Source organism: the organism of the source record quoted next, unplaced genomic scaffold, assembly GCF_019419815.1.
Source record: "Pyrus x bretschneideri cultivar Hongxiangsu unplaced genomic scaffold, Pyrus_bretschneideri_v1 Contig17, whole genome shotgun sequence".
Taxonomy (NCBI): Eukaryota; Viridiplantae; Streptophyta; class Magnoliopsida; order Rosales; family Rosaceae; genus Pyrus; species Pyrus x bretschneideri.
The window spans coordinates 772,202-786,599 of record NW_025999468.1 but is presented as its reverse complement, the minus strand read 5'-3'; the positions used below and the strand labels follow the sequence as shown (position 1 = coordinate 786,599).

The 14,398-nt window shown below is 37.5% G+C and overlaps 1 protein-coding gene and 1 long non-coding RNA gene across 2 annotated transcripts; both read right to left on the bottom strand.

The window, feature by feature from the left end:
* Nucleotides 1-1,092: 1,092 nt before the first annotated feature.
* LOC125475905 lies at nt 1,093-1,489 on the bottom strand. Its single transcript, XR_007257272.1, has 2 exons — nt 1,281-1,489; nt 1,093-1,191 (listed from the first exon to the last, which is right to left on the bottom strand). It is a non-coding gene; the product is annotated as an uncharacterized LOC125475905 (long non-coding RNA).
* A 10-nt stretch (nt 1,490-1,499) lies between these two features.
* Nucleotides 1,500-12,104, bottom strand: LOC103956988. Its single transcript, XM_018649810.2, has 19 exons — nt 10,685-12,104; nt 9,887-9,972; nt 9,362-9,751; nt 9,196-9,279; nt 8,706-9,083; nt 8,071-8,131; nt 6,628-6,769; nt 6,417-6,517; nt 6,092-6,340; nt 5,711-5,958; nt 5,396-5,626; nt 5,092-5,310; nt 4,941-4,994; nt 4,743-4,808; nt 4,491-4,631; nt 4,349-4,402; nt 2,698-2,757; nt 1,822-2,214; nt 1,500-1,716 (listed from the first exon to the last, which is right to left on the bottom strand). Exons 1-19 carry the CDS (start codon nt 12,102-12,104, stop codon nt 1,549-1,551), a joined length of 4,545 nt encoding a protein of 1,514 aa, XP_018505326.2. The 3' UTR covers nt 1,500-1,548.
* Between the last annotated feature and the right edge of the window lie 2,294 nt (nt 12,105-14,398).

The following is a 14,398-nucleotide window of genomic DNA, read 5'->3' as shown; positions in this document are numbered from 1 at the left end:
AGAATAAAAGAATTGGTTTTTAACCAATTGTGTCGAGTACAACCCAACCTATATTGATGAGTTTCTTTTACTGAATTTATATTATTTTAAAAGTTACACCAAATTACTTATATGGACGATAGAAGTTTACAGCATTGTAATATCATTATACAATTTGTTGTTCTTCAAGCTTATTTCTCTATTCTATGATTATAACAATGAAAAGACCACTACGTCAAATCGAAAAAGAAACATATTGCAAAATTATAGGATGTCATTTACCAAAACGGCATTGGCCAAAATACCTAATCGATGTGGGATTCAAATTCTTTATTTTTCATTCAAACTCTTATATTTCTACATTATATTGGTCAGCTCACTTATGGGAGCGAAATGATACATATCATTGTGTGCTTATCCATTTTTCCTCTTTCTTGCAATTATGTACGCACGTGCATGTGTTCATGTTGATAGGGTACACATGTGCAGTCAACCATTAGTTTGGCAAAAAAAAACCCTAAGAAAGTATGAGAACGTGGCTCGAAATCGCGACCTTAAAACGAAAGGGTTCGGCCTATATAGTCTTCTACCTACCTCAATAATAATCACGCACTAATGTGTTCGTAGACCAATTTTTCAAAGATCATGTTAAAAACTTTTAAATCGCGTCGAAATTGCTGTATGAAAAGGTTTAGTTCTCCCCAATATCTTAAACTATTTCATAGAAAATCTCAATAACTAATCTCAATAACATCAAAATATCAATTGAAGTTAAAAAGTGATGATTATTTATACCACTTGAATTTGGTATTTGTAATGCTAGTGTGCAGAGGTTCTGTATATTGTAGATATAGTAAACCTTCATATAATCAGCATGACACCACTGTATTAATCATAAGAATTGTATTTATTCCTCTCCCGCAGCATCAATCACATTCAACATAAAAAGGGGCCAAATCGAATCGGTTTGGTTCGGTTACTACCAAAAAACAAAAAAAAAAAAAATTTAGTCGAACTGGAGAAAACAAACTTTAAGTAACCAGCATCCAACATACAAACTGGAGTCAGTTGGACAAAACTTCAACTAAGACAATAAAAACGACACGGCTCAAATATTAAACGCTCGATTCCATTAATCTGATGCATCCGGGGGATTGGTATTGTAAGGATATATACAATAACTTTACAGAGCAGGCAGAGCTTCTTGTACACCTGTTTACAAGCAGAGCTTCTCTTTAGTCCTAACAAACACAAGTAAAACCCACGCTGCCTTCTAATACTTGTAAATGGAAGAAACTCACCCACTGTACAGTTAACTCTCACAAGAATATACAACGATGCCAAAACTTACACACATCCGAAATCAGGACGTGAAATCTTTACGCACAAGGCGATGACCTAACCTCCTGCTTCCACTCGGCCATTTCCCTTTGAAACCAAGAAACATGGTGGTTTCCAGGCCAGCAAGGGCAAGGTGATGCCATGGGATGGAGGGCAGAGAATGCTTGTCCTCTATTACATTTGAGCTCCACAAGGGCAGATTAAACACAAGGAGAAAATTTTCTGACACTACCCGTCTCCTTGCGGTTGTTCACCAGAACAAGCATCCTGGTTGATCTGCTTTTCATTTGGAATGCAATCAGCAGGAACATATGCATATCCTTTGGGTAATTTCATATTTTTCATCGATGCTTGATCAGATGTCATTACCAGTTCTTTCTCAAATGTCTCAGCATGCTGTGAGTTGGAAGGTTTACAGTTAGTTCTATCATACACCTTATTGTGCTTATTCCAGAGATAAATGTGCGCTCGTGTGTATATTTTATGCAAAATGTAAAATACCTTCCTAGATTTTGACCTCCATCCTCCATCTTCCGAAAGATTACAAGTTGCAGCACTAGAAGCTCCACAAGGAATATGTTTATCAGAAACTTGTGGCCTCTCCGAGAGCTTTTTGGTAGAATGGTTTTGGGATGTGGAGCTGTTATCATCTGTTTTTGGGTCATTGTCAATAGTTATAGGAACTCTCAGCCGCTTCACAGAAATTGTACTATCCACAGTCACATCATCTGATCTTTGAATTGCATCACTGCATGATTTGTAATCATTAAGAGATGTTGTAGCTGAATCAGAACTAACATCAGGTTGCAGGAAAGGACTAGTAACAAGCACTGTCCGAGCAACATGATCTCTCCTCACAGCAAGAAGATCATGTGAACAAATGAGCAGTTCCCGCTGCATTCAAAAGAAACCTTATTCAGCATAAATTCTCCACAAGATAAGTATCTTAGAAATACAAGGGAACAAAAATATGCAACTTAAGATAATCAGAGGCAACAGGATTAAACAAGAACTGAACCAAGGCTATAAACAGTCGGGTACAAATCATGTGGCTAGTGACACTACTCCAGCTCCATTGGCATTACAGATGCCAACATTACATACATATGTCTCAATTTCTTACTGATCTCCAGCAATGCTAAAGATGCACCAGATAATAATTCCATGAAGGAAGTGGGTCATACCGGCCCATATGTAGGTATAGAAAGTAACTGTTCCCATGGATCCAACAAAGAGTTAAAGGGCAAAAGACAGAAAACCTCTTTCCGAACCTTAAGCTTGGAGCCATATGAAAACATAACAGACACTAAATTGATAACCAGGGAGCCAATAAAAGCACACATCAAAACCATGTACAGAACCACAGAAATACCTCACCTTTACTTTTTCTCGTTTGATGATTCTGTCACAAAGTAGTCGTACCCTCTCCAGTTCAACCTGCAAAAGATCATTCATGTCATAATTCAATCAGGGAATTTGGTTCATCAAGCAAATAAACACAAGTTGAAAAGGTTAAAGTGATGGACCAAAAACAATATCACTGAGCACATATATATATAGATGAGAAACAAGGGGGGGGAGGAGGGGGGGGGCGCTGTGGGGGGGTGTTCTAATGGACTTGGGTTTTTTATTTTCCATACCCATTATGCCCATTTTTAACCCATGAAACCCATCAAATACAAGGACAAAAAAACACAAATCCCCTTCCTCCGTCTCTCTCCCTCCTTCCTCTCCCCCCTTCTCACTCTTTCTGCTCGATTCCAAATTTCCACGCCTCATCCTAACCACCACCACCTAGTTCCCTGTCTCTCTCTTCCTGCTAGGTCCCAAGCCTCATCTCAACCAATTGAATGGGTCGCAGAGGAGAAGCAAGTGGTTCAACAGGGATGGGTGGGTGACAAAAGGAGTGACAGGTTCAGTTGACTTGGCATATTTGGTAGAATTGACGGTGGCGTGTCCTTACAATGTGGTTGGGCAGGTTAGAAGCAGTGATGGTGGTCATTTGACATAATCTCTCGGTATGGGTCACAGAGCCGGAGTAGAGAGGGAAGGAGGAGAGAGGGAAAGTGGAAGAGCTGCTTCCAAACATGGTAAGTGTCAGTCCTGTTGAAGTGGGTGGGATCATCTGGGTTGCTTTGTTTTCATTGTTCTTTGTTTTGGGTTTCATTTATGGGTATCCATTAACAGAGGGATGGACGTGTAAATCCACTTGGTATACAAGTTGGGTAGGTACACCCACTAATTATTATATGGGTATGATGGGCTATTTTGCCAATTGGTTTTTTGGGCTAATGAGCCCATCCCATGGGTATGCCCAAATCCACCACGTGTTGACCAGTGCCCATCCCTACACACGCCTAAAGACCACAATCATACATCAAATCATAACCAAGGCACAAATACTTTCAAAAATACCACACACTTAAAGATTATAACATACATCAAATCGTTATTTAAGATGTATGAAATACAAAACCCCCAACATTTTCAACACATTTGCAACAAGTGAACAGTATAGCATTCAAGTGGTTTCATTTAGCGAAGCCACTCATGGTCAGTCAATCAGAGAACCAAGTATTGGCAGTCAGGTGAGGGTCTAAAGATACTATTTCAATCTCTCCTATAAATACATGAAAAAAAAAAAAAAAGAACTAGCACAAAAGAACTTCTAGTGTCCCCGCCAACTGAACCGTGTCCCTCCCTGTAGATACTCCAAGTGGATCTCCTAACCAGATTATCATAAAGGATAAAGAAAACTCAAGCGAAAAGAGTGCTGCATTAATTTTTTTTCTCTCCTGAGTTAGAAGTGATACTGCTTATAGCATTACAGCAAGATGAAAAGACCTGGAACCTATATTTTCATAAATTTCATTCTTACCCTCTACATAAGCACAACAAGCAAACCTCTCTACTGGTATATTTGTTGCTCTTCAATCTTCTGTTTTTTAGGGTATACTTCTGGACTTAGAAATGTATTTGAGCAACTATAATTACTGTACAATAAACTAAACACAAGAATGATACTTACTCTGATTTTCCTGAGGTTCTCTAACTCCTCAGTTCCATGTATTTGTGTTTCAGCCTGCATAAATTCAGAATCCAAGAAAATGAACAAAACAACTCATCAACCACCTAAAAGATGGAGGCTTTGGGGTGATCAAGATATAGACCTTCGTCCTCTGCTCAACGCTATGCTTTTCACAGTATGCCTTGTGTTGGATCTTTCCACCGAAAGTTTTCACATTCATGTAAAAACCAGAACTTCTAGCACAGGAAGGATGAAATGTTGACTGACAATTGCCAAAGTTACACTGCAGACAAACAATACAGATGCCTGAAATCAGTTTCCTAATTATAAGGACAAAAAACATTTCCACTGAAGTATAAGATCACAAGGGAAGAAGAAAAAGTCAAACTCTTACTTTTATGCAGACACCACATTTGCGTCGGCAGATATAACAAAAATCAAGCCCCTTAGAAATCGTCTCCTGGCATTCATGACATATTGTTATAATTGCTGGAACATTAAGTTCAATGCTTATCAAAAAGCAAAAATATTCAATGACAGTAATCTAAATTGTTCAACATTACAACTGCCACAGCATAACCTATACACATACCATTCCCTCAATGGGAGATACTTGACCCCTTCTGAATGTTGACTCGAAGATCCACTACCAAATGAAACAGAAAATAACATCAATTTCTTTAAGCACTATAAAAATTGAAAAAAAGTTTATGACATAATTTGTGTGCAACAGAAAAGTATACCTCGGCACAAAAGGCATGTACCCATTTACCATCAGAAGACTTCCTAAATGCACCTGTTTTGCCACCACATAAACCACATTCTGCAACAAAATGATCTTTCCCCCAAAAATTGACAGGAGCACCAGCAATACGAGTTGATGACATTTCTTCACACAATTCACAATACCATGGACCTGTAGATTCTCTAGTCCTACGATAGCAATCCAAGTGAATGGCAACCTGTTAAAAGGGCTTGGTTATCAGTCATAAACCAAGCAGAGTAGCAAGTCTCATCAAAGTAAACCCATAAGAAAGGCATGAATACCTTGCAACTACAACAGACTAAGATCGGGTTTAACAACGTTTCATAACGTCTGCAGATGTCACAAGATCTAGGATGTTCTTTGGAAGAATCAGTGACTGAATGAACAAAACCAGAGTGTTTTTCCACAGAAATCCGGGGAACAGCCACCCTCGGAAATGTCTCTTTAGGTCGTGGCATCATCTGTGAGGAAAAGCTGGACCTCCCACTAGAAGTATTCAACTTCGTCACATTCTGCAAGAATAAAATGACAAAGTATGAAAGTAAATAAATGACCACGAAGAGACATGTTATTGAGAAAATAAGAAAATTATTAACCTCCTGATGGGAAGATTCGTCAAGAACCTCTTTCCTAAATGATGAAATCCTAGAAGAGGCTGCAGCAGCAGCAGTTGCAGCTGCTAGCACAGCCTGTGCTTCTTTATGCCGTCTCTCCTTCCTACCCTGCTTCTTTGCCTCCCTAAGCTCCCAAAGATACTGGTTAACAAGTACAGCATCCCATTTTTGCCTCCGTGCTGCATCAATCTCCAATGGAAGACTCCTAGCAACATTAGATACCAAATTATCTGCAAAAGAATGTATTTACAACAGAAGTTAATATTCATATTACACGACATCAAATGACAGTATTGCATGCCTCTACTAAAGGCAGGAACAGTGAAATAAAAACTAAACGGAAGATAAGTGCATTGCATATACCAGTAAAATGCTTTCTTGCAATCGCATTGTTGAGCAACCTATGCTGGTAATAAATAAGCTCTCCTTCCATTTCATCGCCTGGACAGATTTCTAGAACTCCCATTTTTCGAGCCTTAACCAACTGTTCTAATTTCATCTCATCGGATTTACAAATAATATCACAGCATTTTGGATGCTTATTTTGGTGATTACAGCAAACACTTGCATGGGAGGATGCCTCCAAACGTGAAATTTCTCCCTCACTTGAACCTGACAAATAAACTACCTGTCAAACTCACCCATAACAACATAATGGAAACAAAAATAAATAAATTTGTATCAATACCATATATTGAATTTTCTAAGGACACCCCAGTCTGCATCTGCAACAACTTATTTTCAATATACGGATGGACATAAAAACCAGGAACTTCAGCCTCAGATTTACTGCAAACCATGAATTTGTGAGATTCAGAAAAGCTATCATCACGTCACAAAACAGGCACAAAAAATTGGCATGTAGCAAAACAGAAATAATTACAAAAAAGAAAGCTTACTTGAATTCAGGAATGACCGGTTTTGCAACTGAAAACAATTGACCTTCATTTGCAATTGCTGAGGTACCCTGCAAAGGAATAGTAGCCAACTGCTCTTGACCCATTTGCAAAAGGCTGCAATTCAAGGGTTTAGCTAAAAGACCTGCCCATCATACAATATTTTAAGTCATAATACACCAGAAACTATTCTAATGCTGCAAGGGTCACTTATGCATGAAACAGAGAAGACTAGAATGAGTACAGAGACGACAACAAACTTATGCAACCAAACAGAAAATGTACTAACAGACCAAATTGAAAAGTACAATAACAATGTAGTAACTCCTCATCGCCAGAAAACAGAGCAAATAGAGCATAACAAATTAGAACAAATATTAAGGGAATAAAATTACATCTACAAAATACAATTGCAAACCAAAGAATATTGATTTGGTTGATCATGCGCACCATAGACCCTAATTACATCTATTAAAATGGTTATGTTCAGGAGTGGTTCCCAACTTCCTATTTTGCACTATATACAAATCTGACTTCCCTCACTAACGCAAGTATCTTATATTTAGGTCATCAACACTAGTATGCTGTTTAGCATTCCTCTAAATGTACAATAGAATATTCTGAAATGACGCTAACTTCGAACTTGAAAAGAACAACACTTTTTCATGTATAGAAAATTGTTTAAACAGAGTAAATGTCACCCAAAACAAAGAACTTTAACTTGACAACGCAAAGTAGAGGCATTTCACACAAAGAACGTAATTATCAAAGCATAAAGATAGCTCTGTCATCCTTCCTACACTGACTACCATCACATGAGATCAACACAAGTCTCATTCCTTTCCTTAGACTTTACTGCTGGTGAATAGTAAAAAATGCACACTGATAATGGCCAGATGTAAAATTAACGTCAGAAGCTCTTATCAGTAAATTAAGGATTTAAAAATAGAAGACAATAATTTAATTTTTTTTTTATATGAGGAAGACTAACAATTTGATTGTGAGCTTAAATGAGGCAAGAGTGGCAGAAAGGTAAACATTTCAAGCACACCTATGACAAATGAACTTGTTAATTTATACATGAACTATTTGAACAACAGTATATACAGAACAAAAATCATGAAAGGAAAAATTACAATCAAACTAACAAAGCCTATCCAAATTCCTGTGTAGGCATGCAACTGTATTTCCTAACCATTTTCAGCAATGGGATAAGACAACTTCCTAACTCCTACTCAAGGATACTCCAAACCCTCCAGATATTATTCAAATCTATTAAATTAAGATTTGTACCACACTATTAGGAAATTGGCTATGTTCACCTAATATGGATCTCCCTAGAACCAGAAATTAGAAGTCTTTCCCTAGGCAATCAACATGCACATGAACAACCACAATCTTCAATCATACTTCTGACATCTAACCAGCAGAAACGGAGAAGAGTACCTTCTGATCTAGGTGAATGTGTCAGCAAAGATTGTTGAAACACATCGGCCTCTGTTGGATTCTGCAAAGACAAGAAATATCTTAGTAATGAATGCTTGAGGTAGGAAAGTACACACAGAGAGGGAGGGAGGGGGATATAGAGAGAGAGAGGGGTACCCCATTAAGTGTTAAGTGTTTATTCAAAGCCACACTTAAGTAAACATATTTCCATTACTACTGAGAAATTCTATTTAAAAGCAAAATAAAGACTTAACTTTATTATTGTAATAAGTACATTATAACATCCATAAGGCTCAAACCCCATGAAACCTTCAAGCATAATCACTTCAACTAAACCTATAAGTAAACCAAGCTCCTCCAATATACCCCAATGGTTTAACAACGCATATTATGACAGAGAAAGCCTGACCTTTGTGGAAGCCATGGAGGCTGGCTTTCTTAAGCTTATTGCAAAACTCATGAATTACAGATAACACACTAAAATGAAACTCACTCAACCAAATCAGAATCGATATTTATACATAATGCCCATCCACCATAAGGTACTAATGACCAAGCAATCAGATTACACTAGTGTGTCCAAATGCACTGGTCAGAAGGCGTGCATAATCAACATATCTCAAGTAAATCATTACCTTCTCAACAGGATCAGGGACAGACGCTCTACTTAAATTTTCTTGTTTATCAGTGACAGGTTGATCAACCTTAACCTTGTCCAATGTGCCATTGTCATTAAAGATCCCCTTGGATGAGCTTATTACTTTGTCATCCTTCAGAAACCTAATACTGCTTTTGGTTCTTCTCCGTGGGGGTACTGACTTAACAGCTACATCTGCCATATCAGACTCCGATAATGAAGCAGCTTCAGAGCCATCAGAATCCCCAAACTCAGCCATGGATGAAATTGTTGATCTTAATTTCATTTTTCCATTTTTCTGCTTTAAATCCAAGTTAGAATGGTCTTTAAGCCATTTAACTATTCTTCCTTGCACATCAGGCACCATAGTACCATCCTGCAGGAAGGACATTACATCATAAGGGAAAAATTTAAGAAAGCACCGGACATGCTAAAACTATTTTAGAAACCAATCAGGAACATAAAAGTAATTTTTTAGTTCGCATTACAGCAAGTGATGCAGATAAAGAATCAGGTGAGAGACCAACGTCCAGTGCCACATCCTTCACATTAACTTTTCCACAATCAATCAGCTGCAGGAGAAGATATAAGAATTAAAACAAGCTCATGAAGTTCCCAATTTATAGAGAATAAGTGACCAGAGGCATACTTTACCTTCTTTAAAATCAGAGAAAATTTAAGGGAATTAGAAGCATTAACATCCTCTTTGCTTCTCTCAAATGCCCCTGCATTAATCATCGGCTGTGCATTACCACACTCCGATGTCAGCCTAGGATTTAATCTTGGAATAGGAAACACTATCTCCTGTGATTCACCATCACCCGATTTGTCAGAAGTAACATCTAGAGCCTCAATAGGTACTGCAGTTTTATCACCATTTCTAGGGCCTATCCTTAACTTGGGTAATTTGTTTTCCGACAATGCCATAGGAAGATGGTTGGAGACATTTGAGTTCTTGTCAGCAGAGACAGAGGGAGATACTAATTGACTGTTGTTGTTACCTGGCACTTCTGAGTGCTTTGAACAAAAGGCCCTCAGCTCAACCTACATGTTTATCAAAGTTGGGAATTGTATTCAGAAAGGTTGATCACAATCATAAGTTGGCGACATAGCAATACTATATAGCAGTCAGCGATGAACAAATATTACGATTTTCAAATACATACATAAAACTCTTACATTATCGCACCCATATTTTCCCCAAATTTCCATTCTTTGTCTTGCCTCCCTCGCACATAATGGATGAAACGAAGTTCTGCAAGTTCCTGACCCCCAAGCCAAAAGAAAATTAGCATAGTGAATGAAATGCCAAAGTCGAAACATTTAATAACTTAGTTATTGAAAGATCTGACAGGTAAATATGTGCAATAATTAGGAATTCATAGAAGCTCCATTTTACCACTCAGCCATCAATAATATGAACCACAACCAGGCCAAGCTGATAAAAAAATAAAGCTGCCATATGCAACATGCATTAACCTTGTAAGCTACAGCGACAGTCCAGATTCCACAATATACCATAATTATTAAGATGCTTTTAAGCCTGCAAATGGTCATTAAGATAAAACCTAAACAGGCCATCTGGCTCAGATAAAAGTACGATGATGCAGAACACCCATGTAGGTATTCTGCCAAAACATTGCACTCTTATCTCACAAACTATTAAATTGCAATACCAATCGAAGTTAAGTTTGATCAATAGAGAATTTGCCCCGCAAGCTGGGAAGGAGAGGCTACATATTATAAGTAATAAGATTATGACCCCTACAAACTACCTAAGCAAAATTATTTCTAACCTTTTCCCTAACACAGATGCAACACGTCAAGGCAACAACACCTTTGTATCTTTTGCGTTAGACAACTATCAAGTCTAATAGACCAAAAACTAAGCATATATGCCAATTACCAAAAATCCATTGGCATGCCAGCCAAAACAGAAACGATAATTGTATAAGACAGTAAAGCAACAAAGAGTACCATGACTGCATCGAACACAAGCGCCCCACTTCACCTTGCATATGTTACATATTAACTTTCTGCGGGTTTCAATTATTCCTCCAACGTTTATGATAGGCTCCATCTTTGCTAAGTCCTCTATATAAACCTCAGGCATCCACTGACAGCAAAACAAGTGAACAAAATCCATAGATCCACCATTTTCAACGCTCTTAATAACTGGCTTTAAAGCGCCACCCTGCTTTGAGCAAAGCACACATGGCTTTACTGAATCACTAGTATCAGTCTTCTTCTTACACCAAGAGCATAACCATGATGCATCTACATTCTCTAGTACTCCATAGCACTTCTGATGAACTCCAACCTTACAAGAACTACAGACAATCAATGGGTTTGACTCGTTCCCTGCATCACCCATGCAGCAGAAATGGCATAAAGATGAATTCCCATCACATGGAGACGCTATTAACACTTTCTCCAATCCTGCATCAGAACCTAGAACCTTCCGCTTCTTTGACGGGCGCTCTGAAGTTAAAGAAATCTTATTCCTGTACCCTAAAAGCCACTCAAGACCACTAGGCGAAACTTCCCCTTCAGGCAACCCAGAAGCTCCCACACTATCTATTTCCATGGAATGTTCATCCTTCTCTATCTTAACCTCGTCTTCGACAACCCCATTTTCATTTCCACCATTCTCATTCACTTTTTCAACTACAACCGAATTGGCATTCCCATCATTTCCACACTCAGCCTTGACGACACCATCATTAGCATTCTGATCGTTTGCATTCTCATCCATGACAATGGCATCATTTGCATTCCCCCCATTTATACCTTCATCCTTGACAACAACACAATTTGACTTACCGCCATTTGCATCCTCCTCACTGACAACAACTCCGTTTGCATTAACTTTCTCATTCGCATTCCGCCTCAGAACATTTCCCACAACCGGAATCAAAAAACACTTGTGAGAAGCTAAATTACTAAGCTCGGATACCCGAGATAACGCATCAGTATCAGGCAGTGTCAATGGTCTAAAGTAGTCCTCAGTCTCCACCCAAATGTTATTACCCCGGGACCTCTCTCTCTGCCGAAAACTCTTCTTCTCAGCGCCGGCATGCGACTTCTTATGCCGCTTTCGACTATCCCACTGCCTCGACAAGAAGCTAGCCAAACCCCTAGGCAAGGTGGTGGGCACACTCGAAGCTGAGCCGTCCTCGGAAACATCAAAAGGAGAGCGCTCACACAAAGCCTTCCTAGCCTGCGAGAAAAAATCAATTCTCAAAGAGCTCGACGACTTCTCTAGAATTTCCGGTTGGGTAGCCGGAATTTTTGGCGGAACCCTAGGAATTAGGCAAGGCCTCTCCTCGGTGCCGCAACCTCCGTCCGCACCCCTACCCATCATCTTCTTCTTCTCGTGACATCGGCCTCCGGTCATCGCCAACAACCCACCGACCCACAACCGACCACAAATTCCATCGCCGAAATCCTATCCCTAAACCTAAACCTAACCCAACCCACCCCTAATTTGTCAAAAATCCCAAATCCCAATCGAACTATGATTCTCCAATCCCTAACATGCAGCTAACGAAAAAACCTAACCCTAATTGGAAAACTCGCTTTAGAGTGAGAGAGGTCGAGAGAGAAAGAGAGAGGCGGTGGGTAAGGTGAGTCGCGGCTGGCTAGGGCTTACGGTTATATTCTGGTTCGTATTCTTCCGGATCCGTCTCTTTCAGTGGGTTCCTTTTTTCTTTTGTTTTTTTCTTCGAAAAATGTTTTTTTTCTAGAGAGAGAGAGAGAGAGATTCGCGTTTTTTGCAGGGAGTGAGTGTGGAAGTACGCTGGTAATTTCTGACACGACCCGATAACCCGACACGACACGATACGAAATTAACAGGTGTTTGGGTCGACACGATAACGAATTGGGTCGTTATCGGGTAACCCGATAAGCACTTGTTAAGATAACGGGTTGGTTCGGGTATACACGTAGGTAACACGATACACGATAAGCAGAATATTATTTTTATAATTTCATAATCCTAAAAAAATACTGTAATAATTATATACATTAATTTTACAATTTTATACCCCTAAAAATTATAATAAATATATATATATATATATATTAAATTAACTATAAAATTTATAATAATTATAATAATTATATATACTATAATAATTATACCCCAAAATATTAAGTCTATCTATAATAATTATATATATATTAAATTTTATAAAAACTATAATAATTATTAATTAATAATTTAATATGCATGATGCATTGCATGATTTTGCATCCATTGATGTGATTTCTTTCCATTCAATAATCAATTTCTTGCCGTTGCCAACTTGCCGCCCTTTTTGAAAAAAAAAATGGAGGGAAAATGAAAATGTTAAGAAAAGTTGAAAATGAAACAAAAAAGTGAGGGAATTAGGGAAAGATGTTGGAGGGAAAAGTGAAAATGATAAGAAAAAGTTGAAAAGGAAACAAAAAAGAGAGGGAAAAATGAAAATTAATAGAAGTGGTGAGAAATTTTATTTTATTTTTTAAGTTATTAACTTTTTATCACACACATGACTGTCATGACATATCTCACTATTTTTATAATGACACACGTGACACGTGATGTATGTACTATTCCGTATACCAGTCAATTATAATTTATACGTACAAAATAAATAGATTTAAATCTACTTAATAAATATATATACACACACACACGCGAACTTGATTGATGGCATACGAATTCTCCAAAACTAATTTCAACGATCCCAACCGTCAAACTTGTTTGTATATGCTTTGAGATCACATCAACAAAAAATCATAAAAAATAAACATTCAGAGATCAAGTAACGGGACAAAGCTTTTCAACGGTTATAAACGAAAAATCACGACTTAACGGTTTTTTTAACTTCGATTTTGATGATTTTTTATAGCTACACTCCTTGACCCTATATGAATACAATGAATGAATTCGATCTTCAATTTAAAATATTTACACAAGTGGATACCACAAAATCTTATGTTATACTTGATGAAAGTATAAATAAACTCTAAGAAGTGTTAGTTAATCTATTGTTTTTATGGGATACGAATTCTCTTAAACTAATTTCAACGATCCAAACCGTCAAACTTGTTTGTATATGCTTTGAGATCACATCACTAAAAAATCACAAAAAACAAATATTCAGAGATCAAGTAACGGAACAAAGTTTTTCAACGGTTATAAATGAAAAATCACGATTTAACGGTTATTTTAACTCCGATTTTGATGATTTTTTATAACTACACTCCTTGACCCTATATGAATACAATGAATGAATTCGATCTTCAATTTAAAATATTTACACAAGTGGATACCACAAAATCTTATGTTATACTTAATGAAAGTATAAATAAACTCTAAGTGTTAGTCAATCTATCGTTTTGATGGGATACGAATTCTCCAAAACTAATTTCAACGATCCAAACACGTCAAAATTGTTTGTATATGCTTGGAGATCACATCAGCAAAAAATCACAAAAAAAAAACATTCAGAGATCAAGTAACGGGACAAAACTTTTCAACGGTTATAAACGAAAAATCACGATTTAACGGTTATTTTAACTCCGATTTTGATGATTTTTTATAACTACACTCCTTGACCCTATATGAATACAATGAATGAATTCGATCTTCAATTTAAAATATTTACACAAGTGGATACCACAAAATTTTATGTTATACTTAAT

Excerpts from the sequence above, each read along its gene's own strand:
- LOC103956988 (XM_018649810.2), bottom strand. The coding sequence starts at position 12,104 with ATGACCGGAGGCCGATGTCACGAGAAGAAGAAGATGATGGGTAGGGGT. Across the intron at positions 5,627-5,710 it reads ACGAATCTTCCCATCAGGAG|AATGTGACGAAGTTGAATAC; the intron begins GTTAATAATTTT and ends TTATTCTTGCAG. Across the intron at positions 2,215-2,697 it reads TCAAACGAGAAAAAGTAAAG|CGGGAACTGCTCATTTGTTC; the intron begins GTGAGGTATTTC and ends TTTTGAATGCAG.